Here is a 20,949-nt window from a genome sequence, read left to right on the forward strand (position 1 = left end):
TTTTTTTTTTTTTTTTTTTTTTTTTTTTTTTTTTTTTTTTTTATGGAGCCCAATGAGGGGCTTGAACTCAGGACCCTGAGATCAAGACCTGAACTGAGATCAAGTGTTGGGCGCTTAACCGACTGAGCCTCCCAGGCGCTCCTCATTACTGCTTTTTAATTGATATTTGTTTAGTATGGATTTACTTTAAAGTTTCACATCACCTCTTGGGGCACCTGGGAGGTGCAGAGTTGGTTGAATGTCCGACTCTCGGTTTTGGCTCAGGTCGTGATCTCAGGGTTGTGAGATTGAGCCCCACTTCGGGCTGTGTGCTCAGTGCAGAGTCTGCTTGGGATTCTCTCTCCCTCTCCCTCTGCCCCTCTCCCCGCCCCCCCCAAGTGCGCATGCACGTGCATACTCTCTCTCTCTCTCTCAAATAAATAAATGAATCTTTAAAGTTTCACATCTCTTAACAGGGGACCTGTTTTTAATTTGTGAAATATACATGGTATTGGGATCTTTGATTAAGAGAATACTCTCTCATTAGAAGTTACTGAAGTGTAATTCCAGTGGGCTGGCTAACATATATTGTGCTCATGGAGTTAGCAGCCTAGATATACTTTACCAATTCTGACTTGGTAGTCTCCATACCTATATATAATAAAAGAGCATATTCAGAAGTGGAAATACAAATAGTTTTGAGTGTCTGTTGGTGGGCAAGAAAGGGTTGATATTTTAGAAAATATTCTGAGGGTTAAATATTTCTTAAGGATGCTTTGAATTTTCTATACCTTGGATTCTTCTCTGGTTGAATTTTTACTTGAAAAGGGCATAGAATAAGGTGTTTCACTCTTTCTTTTTTTTTTTTTTAAAGATTTATTTATTTGAGAGAGCGAGAATGAGAGAGAGAGTACATGAGAGGGGAGAGGGTCAGAGGGAGAAGCAGGCTCCCCGCCGAGTAGGGAGCCCGATGCGGGACTCGATCCCGGGACTCCAGAATCATGACCTGAGCCGAAGGCAGTCGCTTAACCAACTGAGCCACCCAGGCGCCCTGTTTCACTCTTTCTTACCTGTCATCCCTTTCCTTTGAAATCCTTTTTCCTGCTATACTTGAAGGATGTCTTTTGGGATAAGCAAGCTAAATTAATACAAGGTCATAGATTTGCTGCATTTCTGTGTAGAATGTCTGTAAAGATACCTTTGATTGCAACTGAAAGGGGTTCTCTCATTTGGGGGGAGGTCCTTAAACCAACCCACTTCATGTTGGTTGCAACCCAAATCAATGTCACCAGCATTTTGACTACTTAAGGTGTGAATTTTTGTATATTTTTACATATTTAAAAATGCATATAGCTTATACAAATCTTGGGTTTTTAGACCACCAGGAAGCTTTGGAGATCACCTAGTCTTAACCTGTAACTGTATAAATGAACTGAGGTCCATAGAGGAGACATAATTTGCCTAAGAATATGGCTCATTTTACATACAAACACCCCTCCCCCATCTTCTTTTATCCATTCATCTGTCGTTGGACATTTAGGCTGCTTCCATATCTTGGCTATTGTAAATAATGCTGCAGTAAACATAGGCATACATATATCTTTTTGATTTAGTGTTTTCATTTTCTTTGAAGATGGAAGTGGAATTACTGGATTGTATGGTATTTCTATTTTACTTTTTTTTAAGGAACCTTCATACTCATGCTTTAGTTTGCATTCCCATCAGCAGTGCATGAAGGTTCCTTTTGCTCTGTGTCCTTGCCAACACTTGTCATTTCTTGTCTTTTTGATGAATGGGTAAAGAAGATGTGTGGCTGTGTGTGTACATATATATACATACACAACGGAATACAACTCAGCCATAAAAAAGAATGAACTTTGCCATTTATGACAACATGGATGGACCAAGAGCGCAGTATGCAAAGTGAAATAAATCAGAGAAAGACAAATACCAAATGATTTTACTTATATATAGAATCTGTACATTTTTTTAAAAGATTATTTATTATTTGAGAGAGAAAGAGAGTGCACAGAGGGAGAGGAGAGAGAGAGAAGCAGACTCCCTGCTGAACAGAGAGCCTGACTTGGGGCTCGATCCCAGGACCCCGAGATCATGATCTGAGCCAAAGGCAGATGCTCAACTGACTGAGCCACCCAGGCTCCCCTTTACTTATATGTAGAATCTAAAAAACAAACAAAAAACAAAAGCAGATGCATAAATATTAGAGAACAAACTGGTGGTTGCCAGAGGGGAGATTGGGGTGGCATTGGCAAAATAGGTAAAGGGAATTAAGAGGTACAAACTTCCAGTTATAAAATAAATAAGTTACAGAGGTGAAAAGTACAGCATGGGGAAGACAGCCAATAATATTGTAATAACATTGTATGACAGATGGTGTGTGGCAGATGGTGGCTACACTTAGCGTGGTGAGCACTGAGTAATGTATAGAATTGTCAAATCACTGTGTTGTACACCTGAAATTACTATAACATTGTATGTCAACTATACTTTAAAAAAAAGACTATGGTTAATTACATAGGTAACGTACCTTGAGTACTTGGACGGTGTTGAATGAATAAATGTATACTGAATTGATGACAGAGCTGAGGCTGGACTCTGGGCCTCTTGACTCAGACTGATGTTTTTCCCTCCTATTAAGCCATGTTCCAGATAGTACAGATTTTGCTAGTTGTACTATAGAAACCCAAAAGAAATGTAAATAACCCAAGCTTCTCTTCTAACATTATCTTTGAAATATTTACAGCTGAAGGCAGGTACAATCTCTACACAGCAGATGGCAAATACATCTTCAAGGAAAGAGAATCATTTGATGGGCGAAACATTTTAAAGGTCAGTACGTGGCAGGGTGAATTGGAAATCCTTTGGCATGTGTCCGAAAATAAGAGAGGAAAACAAGTCGTTCTCCTTTTAACAATAAAGTATATTTTTCTCATGCTTCTCATGAGGATCATTGATTCAAAGGTCTGGCCAAAAAAAAAAAAAATATTTTTTTTAATGTCCTAAAGGAAGAGAAATCTTTTTGAATCTGTTGAAGCTGTGATATCTCTTAGAGTACTTAAAATTGGTGAGTTCAGAAACAAGTACCCTGAGTACACGGACTCAGGAATACGTTGATTTTAACCTGGTGAGTTTTACTCTCTATTTTACCTCTGGAGGTCTGAGTTTGCAATTTTTTTTTTAAGTGAAAAAGAATTGTTTGTTTTGTTCTAGTAGACTTTTTTCTTCACCCACAGTCCCTCTCTAAAGTTGCTTTGTAATCTGTTTTTACTCAAGAATAGCCCATGTTCTGAAAAGTAGGTGGTCTCTTTCTGACAGTTGAGGCTTTGCTTCCTGAGTGTTAAATTAATCTATGAAATTTCCATAAAAAGGGTTCTTCAGGATTGCATTTATGTTTCTCCTACAGACCACATTCTGTGATATCCATGATTTATGCCGCCTCTGTCAGGTTAGCATGTCATTGTGCCTCTGGGCAAATGGAAACAGAAGTTGATACAACGGAGGGGTTTTGGATTCTTCATTTCACTTGTTCTGTAATGGTTTAGGTCATACCTTTTTTTTTTTTTTTAAGATTTTATTTATTTATTTGACAGAGAGACACAGCGAGAGCAGGAACACAAGCAGGGGGAGTGGGAGAGGGAGAAGCAGGCTTCCCGCGGAGCAGGGAGCCCGATGCGGGGCTCGATCCCAGGACCCTGAGATCATGACCTGAGCCGAAGGCAGACGTTTAACGACTGAGCCACCCAGGCGCCCCTAGGTCATACCTTTTCAAGGCCATACATATTTTGGAGCTGGGAGGAGAGTGTATGTATATAACTTCAGAATAAGCTTTAGCTTTAGAAATGCTTTTTCTTTTTCCTTCCCCACCCCATCCACCATTGCCTTATCTGGTCACTTGGCATTTTTCTTGCAAAATGCCTAATGTGACCCCATTACCTCTAATGACATCACTTCAGCAGCTGCAAACTTCTTACCGCAGAGCCCGGCCTCACAGTGACCGGATTCCCTCTTAGGCAGGCATTCAGGCTCCTGCCCTGCCGAGCTATGTCAATTTCTTCCTTTCCTTGCTATCTTTCCTCTTTTTTGAGTGCTCCTCTTGTTGTCAAAGTAGCTATGGTAGCTTTGGTTTGAGTGGCAAGCTGCTAATGAATTCAGCTGTAGTTTACTGATTTTCCCAGGCCCCTAGCTTCAGTGTGATATGAATCTTTCTCCTCCTCCATCTCATTTCCTGGGGCTTTTCCAATAATAGCATTAATCACTTTGCTTTTTTGTTGTTGTTGTTAATTTGATTAAGAAAGAAAGTAGACCAAAAGGGGAGAGAAATCTGTAGGAATGACTCAAGCCACCTTGATTCTTTTGGAATCAGAATTAAAGCTCTGAAGGTGTGCTGATGAAAGTCAAGTGTGAGGTGCCGGGCCATCTGTAAGAGGGAGGTGATGGCAGAGAGCGTGTGCCGTGGCTGCAGGAACGGTAGGGGTCTCTCGCCTGATACTTCGTTTCTCTCACTCTGGAGAGCCAGTCTTCCAATTTAAAGATGCTTTGCCTCAAAGTCTTCCTCACCACCCCAGTGATGACATGGGTGCAGCTCCCTCTAGTGTTAACAAGGGCTTGCTCTGTTAGTAGTACCCTTCCCGGTTCATGCCTCCTCAGAGTTCTAGAGCTGGGCTCAGCCAGGGACTTCCAGACCATTTAATCCACTTTCCCGCTTCGGTCTCTCAGGGCACAAGATCCAGTGTGGTTAAAGCGATTTGCCAAAGGTTACCGCTAGTTAGTGGCAGAGTCTGAATCAACAAAAAGATTCAGATCACAGGGTTAGCATTGTTTCTGTTGCCTCCCATAAAGATGCTTCGTGTTTAGGTAGAGATCATTAGGTATTTGAAGTTGGGCATATCTGTTTGAACTGTGATAAAGTCTGATTAAAAGTCATTTCGTAAATGTTGGGGCAATGGTGTGTGCCAGTTAGTCTAAATCCGTGGCTAATTAAGAATTAGACTTGAATTGAATGCAATACTAACGCACCAACAGAAGTACTTATTGAGTGTATACCATCTGCCAGAGCATGTGCCCTGCAGATAAAACAGTCATTATGATACAGTCCCTACCTTCCAGGAGCTTCCTGTCTTTGAGGAGTACAGATGGTTAATAGGCAATTACAGTACAAAATGATGGGGGTGAGTTATGAATATAGAGAAGTCCCTTTGAACACAGATAGAACAAAGTGTGCTTTGATACAGTGTCCAATATTTTACTTTTTAATCATTAGCTGCAGAAAATGTAAGCTTTCACCTACGTTCGGTCAAAGGAATTCACTTTTCTTTGAGAATAAAGGTAAAACATGGCCTCCAACAATTAGCCATGCCCAAAGGCAGAAGAGGTAATAATTGTGTTTGTGAAGTAGCTATAGTAGCCCACCTTTTGGAATTACCATGAATGAACATGCCTTTCTCAATTAGAACATGAGAACCCACGGGCCCAGAAACCCTTGGGGAGAAAAAGATTCATAAAAACCAATGAATCATATATGTAGTTTTATACCAGGTAAAATTATTATGTTTAGAAGGAGAAAACATCAATTTCACTAACAAGATAGGAACTGACTTGGAGAAGACCGAAAGGTTAACTGCACTGGTTGTTCAGGAGGCCAAGCATATGTGGGTAGCATATTAACAGCTGCATAGGTCAAGGATCAGGAATGCTGGTGATGAGAAGCAGCCTTGGAAAAAAATCAACTTCATCTACTATTCAAAGAGAAACAAAACGAGGAAGCAAGTCATTGCTCATTGCTGTAGGAATTTAATAAGTAACAGCCAATTGCTATTCTACTCCATGAAGAGAATCGGTCCTTTTGGCTTGGTGGAATATTATGTGTTCTGGGTGCCTTAATAAGAAAGAGAAAAAGTCTTTAATGACTTTGGGAGGTAGAAGCCACATTTTTCTTTTGTACTGCTCTTTTGAGAGTTGTTGCAGCGGTAATAGACCAGCATTGGGTTATTCCTAGCTAAAGTAAGAATTTTCTTACCTTAAGAAGGACTTTGGAAGAACTGACAACTAAAGAATCACTGTCCTGTGTTTTTTGAACCAGAAAAGGAACATATTTAGTTATGGTGGGTTTTGAGGGAAGACTGACAGCTCTGAAAGGAGAATGTACAAGGGAAGAAGACCTAGGCCAAATTCAGAGGGTAGTGTCCCCTCAGAGAGTTTCTATTTCTGATCTGAGAAATAGGAGCAAAGATGTTGTTTGTTTATCCGTAAGGCAGTGATAAACTTGAAATTGGAGAAACCATGCCGACCTAAAGACACACTGCTAGAAATAACTGCCCCCTTGCAAGTAGGACAGTTCAGTCCTGCCAGCTTCGGAGAGAGAGGTGGTCTTAATGGCAGTCTGTTTGGGGGCCCTCTGAGCTGGCCTTAAGCCATAGAATCACTGTTCCAGAACTGTACTCTCAGCACATTGAACACGAGCATGGTGTTAACTGTTCGAAAGCATAGCTTCTAACTGCAGAGTGAAGAAGGGTTTTCAGAGTCTAGCTTGTACTCACCAGAGGAGGTGGTATCATGCAAACAAAGGCACAGTTGATGTATTTGGGAAGGAATAGAAAGAAAGTGCTGTAGGTCCAGAATCAAAGGACACCATGAAAGTGCCATTTCTTTAGACACTTAAAAATCCTGGAAAATACAAACCAAGTAAAAGGGAGGTGAATTTGTGCCTTTTCTATTTTATATATAGGAATCTTTAAATTTAGAGAAAGAGGGAATGGGTGCTATTAAACCGTATTAAGTTTTTTTTAAAGATTTATTTATTCATTTTGGTGGGGGGAGAGGGAGAGCAGAAGCAGACTCCCTGCTGAGTATGGAGCCCCAACGTAGCTTGATCCCAGGACTCTTGAGATCATGCCCTGAGCTGAAACCAAGAGTCTGATGCTTAACCGACTGAGCCACCCAGGTGCCCCTAAAGCGTATTAATTTTTAATACTTTACTTGGAAATATGTTTTATTCTAGCCACATTGTGACTTTTCTCGAAAGCTGTAAATGATAGTAACTCAAATATTTCGTTCATTTTTGCTTTTGTTCTATCTCTGCCCCTTAACATCTTTACAAAAGGACAGGTAGAATAAATAAATTTAAGTGAGATCTTTATTTAATTTGCTTAAGGAAGCTATTTAAAAATATGTACTATTTTATCTTCTTTGGTGAAACATATACATAGAAAAGTGCATGAAATATATATATATATATACTCTTTAACAAATAATCAGGAAGTGAACAGTGTAACTACTACCAAGGTCAAAAAGTAGAACATACCTCCCTTGTCCCCCCCTGGCCAACTCCAGTTTGTTTGTCCTAAGGTAACAAAGTCACAATTAAATTCTTAAAACACTTGCAGGGAAGATGCTTGTTTTGAATGACTACTTTGTTTCAGAGTATTAGAAGAGTATTGAAAAGCTGAATTCATTTTTGTTTTTTTCTAGGGAAGAGAAGTGAGATTAAGAACTATATAGTAATTTTTTTAAAAAGGATATTAGGAGCACCTGGCTGGTTCAGTCAATAGAGCATGGGACTCTTGATTTTGGGGTTGTGAGTTTGAGCCCCCTGTTGGGTGTGGAGCTTAAAAGAAAAAAAAAGCAAACATTAATGACTACAAAGAGAGACTAGTGTTTAGAAACTGTATTATTTCTTCTTTAAAAAATATTTATTTATTTTAGAGAGTGCTCCAGCATGCACACGTGAGAGTGGGGGAAGGGCAGAGGGAGAGAGAGAGAATCTCCAGCAGACTCCCCCGCTGACTGCAGAGCCTGATGTGGGGCTCAGTCTCACTACCTTGAGATTATGACCTGAGCTGAAATCAACTGTTGGATGCTTAACCAGCTGAGCCACCCAGGCGCCCCAGAAACTATTATTTCTAAGGAAGAAAACATTTTGTCTTTCATTATCCATTATCCAATTCAGTTTTCAGCTGTATTACATATTGTTATTGAAAATTACTTCTTGGTTACATGGCTCTTTAGAATCCTTTACCCCCCACCCCAAAACTCAACTCTTTTAGAAAGGCTTTCTTTGAAAGTCTATCAATAAATGTTCCATTGCACTATTATATCAGGATAAACAACAGCAAATCGAATGTAGAATAAAATTATTGTCTCTCACTACCACCATAGCTATGGTGTCATTTTTACTACCCAATATTTCTGTGACTTGAAATTTTAATCTTTATGTAAAATCAATAAACAGATGTCACTTCCTCTCTAAGCTATTTATGCATATACACTGTTAACACTAAGTTCAGTTCCTTTGGACATTCTAGTATTTTGTAATAGTTTTTCTCCATAGCATTGAAAGCAGTCATGTTATTCTTGATAATCATGTGAAGTAAGAAATGTGTTAGAGGGGCAAACATACAACTTTCTGAAGATTTTCACTCATCAAGTTAAGATGTTGTGGAAAAGGTCAATTAGAGAATAAGAGACTCCATGGAAATTACATATATATTTTTATATATATGTTATATATATATGTATATATATGTATATATAGATGTTATGTATATATATATGTTTTATATATAAATATATATATTCAAACGTACATATATTCAATTAAGGGTTGGAAGATAAAATCTCTGGCAAAGGTGAAGACATGGAAAATATAAGGGAAAATATGACAAAGAGGATCCTTAAGCAGTGTAAAAATTAACTGTAAAGATTCTAAACGGAAAAGAAAAAAATTCTAAAAGGAGAATTACAGGTGAAAAAAACAAAAAGATTCTCAAAGGAGAAAGTGGAGAGAGCATGAGTTCTTGAACTTGGATGAAGAAGGCTCTAGACTGGGAGTGCCCCCAGGCACCTGGCAGTTGCAAAGAGAAATCCTCTCCAGAAGACAGTTTCATCACTCTCTGCCTAATAATATTCCTTCAAGGAACTTTTCCCCCCAAAATGGCCAGTACACAAAGGTAACGGGGCCTGTGAGGAGACCACTCCCCCCATAAGCAAACAGACATCCAAAACTCAAAGACACGAGATACTGGAGTCATGATGAGACTTAGGCTGACAACAGCTATGTTTACTGTGTTCAGAGAAATTAAAAGCTAAGCTTAAAATTGTTATCAGGTAATTGGGAACTGTTACAAAAGCAAAGTGACGTAGCACTTTTAAAAATCAAATAGAAATGCTAGAATTTAAAAATCAAATAGAAATGCTAGAACTGTAAAATGCAATAACTGAAATTAGGAGCTCAGTGGATAGGTTTAGCAGCAAAGTAGACATAGCTAAAGAGATGGAGTGGGCTGGAAGTTAGGTCAGAAGAAATCATCCAGAATGTTGTGCATGGACAGAGGGAAAGGTAAAAATTGGAGCTGAGAGGATAAGAGACATACAGGACAGAATGAGAATATCTAACTAACTTGCATTTAGTCAGAGTCCCAGAAGGAGAGGAGAGGGAGACCAGGGCAGAGCTGATGAAAGACCTCACCTCACTGATAGAGGAGCACAGGAGTCCCAAACAGGAATTCTGTGAAGTGAGCTTATATTGTACTTTTCTTTCCTACAACTTGTGACTGCGTCACAGAAACTTAATGAAACTACTTGGCCCCCAGTAGTTTTTAAACTGTATTGGGGTAACTGGATGGCTCAGTTGGTTAATGTCTGCCTTCGGCTCCCTTGCCTTAGCAGGGAGTCTGCTTCTTCTTCCTCTGTGATCTCTCTCACTCTCACTCTCAATTAAATAAATTTTAAAGATTTTATTTATTTGTTAGAGTGTGTGCACACGAGACAGAGAGAGAGGGAATACAAACGGGGAGTGGGAGAGGGACAACCAGACTCCCTGCTGAGCAGGGAGCCCGATGCGCGGGGCTCCATCCCAGGACCCTGGGATTATGACATGAGCCAAAGGCAGACACTTAACCTACTGTGCCACCCAGGCGCCCCTAAATAAATAAAAATCTTAAAAATAAACTGAATGGCTGAAATTTGTTGGCAATACCTACAATACAAAGAACAAAAAACAAAACAGGAAATTCAGCTAAAGAATGTGTTTCTTGGGCGCCTGGGTGGCTCAGTTGGTTAAGCGACTGCCTTCGGCTCAGGTCATGATCCTGGAGTCCTGGGATCGAGTCCCGCATCGGGCTCCCTGCTCAGCAGGGAGTCTGCTTCTCCCTCTGACCCTCTTCCCTCTCGTGCTCTCTATCTCTCATTCTCTCTCTCTCAAATAAATAAATTTAAAAATCTTTAAAAAAAAATGTGTTTCTTAAAGTAGGTGATAAGAAAGAAGGATAAAAGGTATCCAGGAATTCTTTTTGCTGTTCTTATTCTTAGAACTTTGCTGTAAGTATGAAACTGTCAAAATAAAATTTTCTAAAAGAAGGAAAGACAGACGTGCACTTAGGAGAGGGATAGGACACTAGCCATCTGTTGCATGTGTCTGTGTGTATATACTTTTTTTTTTGATAACTACCTTCCAGAAGTGTTTATTGAAGTCTTGGCTGTGTTTTGTTTCAGTGTTTAAGGTAGATGCAGCTTTTATTAATTGTTGATCTTACCGCAAAATTTGGGCCATTTGATTTCAAAGGGTATAAAAGTTTAAGGAACAACTCTCTAAGTAGAATGTTTCATATTAGAGTAAGCTACTTGGAAGGTAGCAGTATCTTTCTTTTTTTTTTCTTAAAGATTTTATTTATTTGGCAGAGAGAGACACAGCGAGAGAGGGAACACAAGCAGGGGGAGTGGGAGAGGGAGAAGCAAGGCTTCCCGCGGAGCGGGGAGCCCGACGCGGGGCTCAAGCCCAGGACCCTGGGATCATGACGTGAGCCAAAGGCAGACGCTTAATGACTGAGCTACCCAGGCGCCCTGGTAGCAGTATCTTTCGTTAGGATGTTTTTTGTTTGAAGAAATGAGAGTTCATTTCTCTAAAAAGCCATTCTTCCTGCTGTTATCCTTTTCAGACTATTCCCTAGTTAATTCCCTGAAACCTAGTTCTCTCCTCTATTGTTGAACTGAAACAACACTGTAAAATGTCACCGGTGGCCCCTGTTTGTTTAGTGCCTTGACCTACTTTTACTTTTTCCCAGTAACCACACTGAGTATTAAGCCCTTTTCTCCTTCAAATGTTCTCTTCTCTTGGCTTCAGTGGCCATTGGCTCTCCTGGTTTTTTTCCTTGCCACTGAATCTACTTACTTTCTTTTTTTTTTTTTAATTCACTGCCTTGTAGGGCTACTTTCTAAGGTTTTGTCCTTATCTCTCTGTTTCTCTTTTACTGAAATCTTGTTACGTGCAAATTCTACTCATTCTTCAAATACAGATAGTCCCTCTATCTATATTGGTAAGGCCCATCCCCCTCCATGACACTCTTCCCTCCTCTCCTCACCTTGACCTTGCAGAGACCTGTGACGTGCTCCCCAGTGTTTAGCAGTTTTCTTGCACCTAGCAAGCACTCAGCTAGCTTTTCCGGATTGACTGACTAAAACTGTTTTTTATAGAAATCAGATTTTGGAGGAGGAGAAGAAAAAGATTTTCTGTTTGCCAAAGGGGATAGTTTTTAACCCCATACTTGAGATTATAGACTCTTAGAGCAGGGTCCAGCAAACTATAGTCTGAGGGCCAGCTATGTCCTGCCCCCTGTTTTGCATATGACCCTCAAACTATGAATGTTTTTTATGTTTTTTAATGGTTGAAAAAAATCAAAAGAAGAGTAATATTTCAGGACATGTAAAAATCATGTAAAATTCAAATGCCCTGGTCCATAAATAAAGTTTTATTGGAACACGGCCACCCTCGTGTGGTTATTCACGTCTGACTGCTTTAGTGCCACAGGGCCAGAGTTGAGAAGTTGTGACAGACACCATATGGACACCTCGCCCTTTATGGGAAAAGTTTGCTGACACCTAAATGGTTAGAATTTAGTTTAATTTTCTTTTATTTCACCCAATACAACTTCTTTATGATTAGATATGATGCTCATATTTAATAGACCCTCAAGTTACACTAATTATGTCATAAATATTCAGTTAGCAGTCAGTCCTATTGAATTTCTATTTACTTGAATCTTTTCTAGCAAATGTTTATTTTTATTTTTAAAGATTTTTATTTGAGAGAGAGAGAGCATGAACGAGAGAGAGAGCACGAGCTGGGGGAGGGCAGAGGAAGAGGGACAAGGAGACTCCCCACTGAGGGGCGCCTGGGTGGCTCAGTTGGTTAAGCAACTGCCTTCGGCTCAGGTCATGATCCTGGAGTCCCGGGATCGAGTCCCGCATCAGGCTCCCTGCTGAGCAGGGAGTCTGCTTCTCCCTCTGACCCTACCCCCCTTCATGTGCTCTCTCTCTCATTCTCTCTCAAATAAATAAAATAAAATCTTTAAAAAAAAAAGGAGACTCCCCACTGAGCAGAGAGCCCCATGCAGGGCTCGATCCCCGGACCCAAAACCTGAGCCGGAGGCAGATGCTTAATCAACTGAGCCACCCAGGCACCCCTGTTTATTTATTTTTTTATCTTTTATTTTTTTAAAAGATTTATTTATTTACTTATTTGACAGAGAGAGACACAGCGAGGGGGTGGAAGAGGGAGAAGCAGGCCTCCCACCGAGCAGGGAGCCTGATGTGGGGCTTGATCCCAGGACCCCGGAGGAACCATGACCTGAGCCGAAGGCAGACGCTCAACAACTGAGCCACCCAGGCGCCCCTGTTTCTTTTTTCAAATGAGTTTACTAAATTCAAGAAAAAGAGAGCCCCAAATTAAATATACCTATAGCTCATAACTCACCATCCTCTGTTAATAAGTGAGGTTCATTTTTTAGTTAAATTTGATTGCAACTTTAATAGTTCACATAGCAAGATTCAGCTGATATGGATCATAATGAACTTGAATTTACACTTAACGTCCTTTTATTTCAGAATGTATCCAAGACTAATTTTATGTTTATCTGTGGTACACATTCATTAACTTGAAAGATGAACAATGATTTCTTTTGCCATTTCACTTATGCCTTATTACAGAATATATTAATAAAAATTGTTGAATGAGAAAGAACACTGCTCTTGTAAATAAATTGTGCAGATTTTATAATTAGCATGAATATCAGAAAAACATGAAGTTTGAGAACAGCCTGGGACAAGACATCTTGTCAAAATATGGCCACTACTGGGTGCCTGGGGGGCTCAGATGGTTAAGCGTCTGCCTTCGCTCAGGTCATGATCCCAGGGTCCTGGGATCGAGTCCTGCATCGGGCTCCCTGCTCCTTGGGAGCCTGCTTCTCCCTCTCTCTCTCCCCCCCTCCCCCTCTGTCTCTCATGAATGAATAAATAAAATCTTTAAAAAATATGTGGCCACTATTATTTTGCTCTAGTGATAAAATATGGCTCCACCTCCATTCTTGATGGTTGGAAAACAAAACTCATGAAAATGGGAGATGTCAGGAAATCATTAGGGGCTTTTTCATATTTTGCTAGTAATAGAAATAAGATACTGTATATGAAAAGACGTGAAATACTTCTGCCAGGTGATTGGGCAGTTTTTTCAAGCATCAGAGATAAAAGTGCAGTTTGAAATGCTTTAGTTTGGTTTTATAGGGTCTTATTTTAAGCTATTGGGTCGGGGTGGGAGCCAGGGGGAAGATTCACGTCTAAGCAGTATTTTACCAAAACCTTTCCTCTGCTTTTGTTTTACGTGTCACTTTGCCTGGAAAGCGAAGTCTTAAAACACTAATGAGGGCAACCAAAGACATGACTGTCAGTGAGAGGTGAAACCATCATTAACATGAAACTGGAAAACGAGCACTTGGCTGATTTTTGACAGAGCCAACATTCATCCTAGAATGATGCTCCTTCTCTAGCCTGTTGCTGTCTGTTCGTACACGATGTTATTTTTTTTCTCCCTTCACTCTCTTTTGAATTTATGTTTATTGGTTATTCATCTTTGTAGTGGTTCTGGAATACGTGTATGTGTTGTCTCAGCTGAGGCAAGGGATGATGGCTTAGGAAGGGTCTAACCTGCATAGTGACAAGATAGAGGCCACGGTTTGGCAAAGACGGTGACAATAGAAAATAAATATTTCCTTGAAGATCTGCTGCATATAAAACACTAGGCTAGACTCTTGGTGTATTTGGGGGAGGGAGAATAAATACTCCGTTGTCTTTGGTCCCTCTGATTATATTCCTGTGAACTCTGAACAGAGTGCCTGTTACTCTTGTGGGAAATATTCATCCCTCTTAGGTAGTCATTTCTAGGGATCCAGTCATATCATTTGGGGTACAGTTCACAAATGAAGTGTGTTGGGTTATGGTTCATTTGGGGTCCATTGTATTTTTTTTAAATTGTAGTAAAATATACGTAAGATTTCCCATTTTAACCAATTTTAAGTGTGTAATTCAGGGGCATTAAGTGCATTCACATTGTTGTGCAACCATCACCAGCGTCTATTTCCAGAACTTTTTTATCATCCCAAATTGAAACCCTGCATGCATTAAACAGTGACTACTCATTCTCTTCTCCCCTCAGCCCCTGGCACCCACTGATCTGCTTTCTGGCTCTATGAATTTGACTAATACTGTGGAATCGTGTAATATTTTGTCCTTTTGTTTCTGCCTTATTTCAGCTACACGTTTTCAAGGTTCATCAGTGTTGTAGCATGTATCAGGATTTTGTTTCTTTTTAAGACTAAATAATAGTCCATTGTGTATATATACTCCATTGTGTGTTTTTAGCTACAGTGTAGACAAACCAGTAGCTGAATATAAATCTGTACCCAGAGATGGTAACAGGACACTGTCTTCTTTAAAGCAGCCTGTTGTTGAGAGACCAGACCAAGTGGAACCATGTTTGATTGGGTGGCTTGGTGCCAACAATGTCTGAGTGTTATTAGAGGACATTGGTGTGAAGAGATCAAAGAAACAAGAGTGAAGTCCACTATGCCAGGAGACTTACTCAGTTGATGACTAATTAAGAAACAATGTCCTTTTTCCTCTATCCCAATGATGAAACAATTCTACAATTCGTGCTCAAATGCAAACATTATTATTACAAATTAAAAGTGAAAACACAGGATTTAAGTCAACCAGAACACCAATTCAAAGTTTACTTTCTCACTTGTAGGTTAAAACGTTGATACCACTTTCTTAAATTGTAGGGGTCTTGTTCCTGTAATTCCTCAGGTGTGGCAGGGGGATGATAATCGTATCCCTCTTCCAAGGCCTTTTGCTTATTTGACATAAGCCCCGTGCAGAGGGGAAGGAGGCCCTCTGAACTGAATTATAGACAACCGGGTTCGGGTCTTCATATGGAATGCTGCAGCGGTGCTACTGGGGGAGGTTCCCTGGGGTTCTGACAGAGGACGCAGAACCTCCTAGCTCTCTCTGTAATAAGATGACTTTGTTGAGAATCCACGATCACATGTGGCCCCCTCTCCCATCTTCCAGAGAGCCGTCACCACCCCACCTGTTATTTGGACAATTGTTATCTGTATGTATGGATACGCTTGCCATGGTCTGATGTTGATCTGCTTTGCTCTTTAACTTCTGGATGCTGTTCTCATGTTGGAAAAGTTGGAATGGAGCAGGGCCGGGCCTGATGGCCTTGTTTTCTCCTCTCTCACTTTGTTCTCTTTCTGAATTTGTTGCTTGGCACAGTACTCAGCCCCTTTATGCCCAGCCTCCCTCAAGCCACGTGCCTAGAGACCACCAGGCCAAGAAGAAACCGTCTCTGCTCCTGTCCCCAGTGCTCCCTTTCCGGGGTTTCTTTCTGCTGACTCGTACTTCCTGCTTGATACATAATACAAGATCAAACATCTTCTGTTGCATGTGTGTGAGGGACAATTTGAATAATACCTGAGGGAAGATGACCAGACTGAAAATAAAAGAGTGGTGACCTATTTGAATGAGCATGAGGAGGCCTTCTTGAGGGAAAGGATTTATCTGCAGAAACCTTACCTAGATTCATTCTGAAGACACCTACTGGGGGCATTGAAGGGTCTGCGCTAGCCCGGAGCCACCAGGGGCAGTTTTGCCCTGCTGAGGCAGCAGTGTCCATGCCCCGAGGCGAGGCTTTCACTGGAACGGATTTTGTAGCAAACCCAACTCCCAGCTGCCCATTTCTGACGCAAATTCTTCCTGCTGCTGTGGAACAGGGCAGAACGTGCTGTTGTGTGCCAAGGTCAGGTCTAGGCTCAGCAGCCCCATCAGCATGGCCTCTTTCTTCTTCCTTCCTCCTGCCTCCACCCCACATTTTTTTTTTTGCTGCTTTTTAAAATTAAACAGCTCTGCAGGGAGGGGAAGTCCCTTGGCATTTTGAGTATTGAGGTGCTCAGCAGAACTGCCTGGCATCCTGTTTGTATATAGCTGTTTTAATTCACTCTCTAATAGGTCATTTGGCCTTACCAGCAGAGTCTTAAACTAAACTTGATAATCCTTATGTCAGCAGTGAGCTCAGGCCAAACATTCAAAAGTGCAACCCTGAGTGATTATTTGAGGGAAGTTTTGAAGCCTTTATTCCCTGGCTTTGTTTCGTTTGGCTTCTGCCTGGCGCCTCCTTAGGTCGTGCTGTTAGCATTCCTCCTGCTCACTGCAGCTAAGACAAGCAGGTGGTTTGGGAGAGCAGAATGAATGAAGGACTTCCATGTTCATGTCCCCGTTCCGTGAAAGGAGCCTCATAGTGTCCCGGTGCCATTTCAGGCACTGGGGATGGGACTTGTGCCCCAGGGACAGGCAGGCTTTTGGCATTCCTTTAATGGAGACGCACGAAGCAAGAGGGATATGCCGGTGGGCTGAAGAACTGCAGCTGGTCCACTGATTTCCAGCCTTCTTGCTGCTTTCCACCATGCAGGCAACCGATGACGTCAGGGGCTACTCCTCCCACAGTCAGGCCTTCACCTTGCTCCTTGGATGCACGGTGCCGCAGGCCTTTCTGGAAGTACATTATGTCCTCTTTTTATTGGCTATTATTAGCTATTATTATTGGCTCTCTCGCCACTTGATCACTGCAACTTGAGATTTCAGATTAAAAGTGGCATCTTGGGCAAAGTTAGGGCTGTATTTGGAGGCGATCCAAGGATAGTAAGTACCTGCCAGCCACATTGTCTTTTATTCTGAAGTAGGTATCCTTATTCCAGTCTGTCTTTATTCTGAAGGCAATGTTCCTATGCCAGTCTTTAAAAATACTACAGCCCTGTGAGACCAGATGACGATTGCAGAGGCTCGAAGCTGTCAGAGTTCCTACTAAACCTTTTCCTTTTTATCTTTAAAGGAAACTCTGCTTTTTGGTTCCTCTAATGATGGGTTAATGGTTATAGGCCATAAGTGACGATCATAACCAGAGCTCAGAATTCCATCTTATAATTTATCTGGCTGCAGCGCAGCATATCCTTATAAAGCCTTGTCCCTGTTTAAAGATGGAGAAATGGGGGGAAAGAGTGGCTCTGTGGTCATTGACAGGAAAGCATGAAAGTCTAGTTCGCACTAAGAACCATTTTGACCTCTCTCTCAACGGAAAAGAAGTTTCTGTCTCTGGTTTTCAGACGAAGTTGTATGTATTTTGTCTATATGTACAGGAACATGGCTTCATATGAATAGACTCAGTTGTGTTCTTTTGTGATCTTTAGAAAGAATCCATATGAGTACAGTCTTCATGAATATCTTAAAAGCAGATGGGAGGCTTTTTTGGACCCCTGGATGTGTTGGATCTCCATTTTCCTTGTCTTCATATCTTCCACATTTACTCTCTTCAGAAGTGATGTTACATGTAGCCAGAAGAAACATGCAAGGTATAGAAAGGCTTGAGAATTTAAACTACATGGTACCTTGGCAGAAATTCAGAATCATTTTTTTAGATTAGGGGAATTTTAACAAAACTTTGAGACAAAACTTATTTGTGGAAAAAACCCTTATTTGTGATCCTGATTCTAAGTGAGATTAGTACTGTGACATATGTAGAGCTCTGATATTGTTAAAACCTATTACAGTTTTAGTCTGGTGTCCATTACTTTCTGTCTACAGCCTAAAGTCTTCATCTTGTGCGTGGAGGCCAATTTCATGAAGAACGCTTCTGAAATACACCATTATTTGTTTTGTTGCTTTTCGGTTACGATCTCTCGAGGGCTGTGATGATAGCTTTTCACATTATTTCTCATTCTTGGCCACAGAACCAAGTGAACCGTTTCTTTGTGGACTCATTGCATACACATGGCCCAAGAATGGAACTGCCCCTCTTGGTGTTCTTTGGAACAGATTTGTTATTCAAATTGTGACGCACGTAACACACTGCCTTGTAGATGTGGCCTTCTCCAGGCCTATGTTCTGGGCCTGGGCCTGGGATCTCTTGAATTTGTATCACAATGTTAGTGGTCCTAGCCTGTCTGGTTCTTTTCCTTTAAATAATAAAGTTCAGCTCTGGTGGACATCACAGCAACTTTTTGAAGGGTTAATGAGCTTTGTGAGATACTTTTAGGTCCTTAGAGGAAAGGTGTTATTTAACCACAGCAAGGCTTCACGCTGGGAATGCCTTCCTACAGAGCTCTGAGTGCTTGTCAGACTCTCTTCTATTCATCCTTAATCCATAGGGAGGTAGGTGGGTAAGCATTGTCATTAAGTATAAAATAGTGTTATTTACTGTTACTTTTATCTGTAACCTGGTGGATAATTGTAAGAAATAGAACTTGGTAAAACAGATTATGGAAGGAAAACACTGGGAAAACCTCAAAGTATCATGCACTTGGTATTCCTGTTTCTTCCGCTTTGGGTCTCAAAAGTCTGAGTGCCATACATGAAAACGATAGGAAGCATCCCTTCCTCTGGAGAATTGGGACCCAGTACGTCCTTCCAAATACTTGCATTAATTGAACACCAGTACTTATTTTCAGTTGTACTGCTTTATGTTCTGCAGGTTAGTTTAACTCAAATATACCAGGAATGATTATATATTTCACAGGACTTAGATACTTGGGATCTTTATTTTGGAGTTTGAAATGAATTTCCTCCTGGTAAAGTTGTGTTGGATAGCCCATCATTCACTGAGGCCTCCCAGTAAAAGAATTAGATTTCTGTAAAGGAGAGATCTTTGGAGAGAGGGGCCACTACGTTGTCTAAGAAAGAAGAAAGAGAACAAGCCTCATTTGGGAAGCCTCTTGCGCAGAGATTCCCAACAGGTTTGTCATTATACTGTTGAGGATTGACCGTTCATTCAGTTTTGTGGCTTGAGGTCACAGATACGAGAAGGCTCCTCTCCGTCCTCTCCCCACCTGTGTCTGAGATTTTTGTCTCATCTTTGCAGCCTCGTTACACCTGAAGTTATTTCTGGTCTTTGGTGGTTGTGTCACAGGGCCCGGGAGGAAGAAGTAGAAGGTCTGAAATGAATGCAAGGAAAAATGACCACAGTTAGCTCTTAAATCTCACTATTTGTTCTCTTTCAGTGTACACCACATTACTAGAAATCAATAATTCCCTCTGTGTTCTCCCTAGGAAACAAACATGAACAAAATAAGAAATGATAGGCTTCACAGATCTTGTGAACAGCGGACAACAGGATGGTTGGATTTTATCTTGTACTTCTCTGTCAGGGAAGCCTTGGTTTTGACCTGTTAAAAAAACAAAATTCAACTGAGTAAATTTGAAGATCTGATTGACTGTATTTAATGATTCGTGAATCCGGCAGCATCCCACCTTAGCAGATGGAAAGGAGCTCCAAGGAGCTGTCCCAAATGAAAGGCTTCTGTAGGAAGAATGGGGATGGAAAAAGGAAATTTCCAGCAAGAAGTGGTTTGTTTCAGGCAAGGTCACCTTCCTTTAGGGGAGGGCAGGAGTCTGTCAGGCAGATGAGCTCACCAGTGCTGACCAGGGAATTCCCGATTGACTGGGGAGAGGTCACTTTCCTGGGAGAGGCTGAAACTCCAGTTAGGTTAGATATTAAGTCTTGGTTTGCTGTTGTGGGGCTTAGCACAGGTGACTCCATTTGGGGCCTGTTTTTTATTTTTATTTTTAACAGACCAAAACCTTTCCTCCTGATGGTCCAGATTTCTCTCTTTACTTGGTGAAAGGGAAAGTTTATTCCATTTTCTAAAGATACTGTGAGTATTCAATAAAGAACAGCAGCTGTGTGCACAACAGTTTTCAAACGTCATACTTATACTTTTTTTTAAAAAAAGATTTTATTTATTTATTTGAGAGAGCGAGAGAGAGCACGAGCAGGGAGGAGAGGGAGAAGCAGGCTTCCGGCTAGCAGGGAGCCCGACACGGAGCTGGATCCCAGGACCCTGAGATCATGACTTGAACCAAAGGCAGACACTTAACTGACTGAGCCACCCAGGTGCCCCTTTCAAACATCATATTTATACTTACTTAGATTTAAAATTTTCTTTTTAAATCATCCAAATCGGTACTTATTGCTTGCAGGTAGTATCCCAAATATTTGAAGTTTTAAATCCTAATTTTATTTCCTTATCAAATATTTGTAGTTTTGTGTAGCTGTTCATTGTTAGGTTTCTTTACAGCAGGCTTCTTAAAAAATGCTGGCTTCCAGCACAACAGGGCTGTGTGTGTGTGTGTGTGTGTGTGTGTGTGTGTGTGTGTGTGAGAGAGAGAGAGAGAGAGAGAGAGAGAGAGAGAGAGAGAGAAAGAGAAATGTTTTCAGAAGGAAAATGGTTTAGGTTCCAAAATTCCCAAGGGAGTTGTTATAACACAACAGGAGAATAAACTCAGCATGATTTTAAATACCTTGACGTGATTCTTTTTTAATTTAAATTTTTCCTGTTAGGTCTTTTATTTCCCAAACAATAGACCACTTTGCTCTTCATGAGCTACTTTAGGCTAGAGAGAGCAACCAAGTTTCTTTTTTCTTTTTATAGTTTAAGCTTTTTCCTCTTTCGCCTTTCAGGTACCCAGTTAAATAGAGCCTCTCATGCTCATTTACATCCAGGATTCAAGTAAAATTCTTCCAGCTGAACTAGAGCCATCCAATTCTTATACCAGGTTCCAGATAAAAGT

General features: G+C 40.8%; 1 protein-coding gene across 3 annotated transcripts in view; it reads left to right on the forward strand.

Moving 5' to 3' along the window:
* The window catches only part of ASCC1 (activating signal cointegrator 1 complex subunit 1), a 106,313-nt gene that overhangs the window by 79,947 nt on the left and 5,417 nt on the right, over positions 1 to 20,949 (forward strand). For 2 of the 3 annotated variants that reach the window (XM_025850173.2, XM_025850175.2), the window contains exon 9: positions 2,744 to 2,829. The exons of the other annotated variant lie outside the window; for it this stretch is intronic. In XM_025850173.2, the coding sequence (XP_025705958.1) occupies positions 2,744 to 2,829 (86 nt within the window). The remainder of the gene's footprint in view (positions 1 to 2,743; positions 2,830 to 20,949) is intronic. 3 annotated transcript variants of the gene reach the window in all.

Source organism: Callorhinus ursinus, unplaced genomic scaffold, assembly GCF_003265705.2.
Source record: "Callorhinus ursinus isolate GAN/ISIS: 27379988/994484 unplaced genomic scaffold, GSC_fseal_2.0 scaffold31, whole genome shotgun sequence".
NCBI lineage: Eukaryota > Metazoa > Chordata > Mammalia > Carnivora > Otariidae > Callorhinus > Callorhinus ursinus.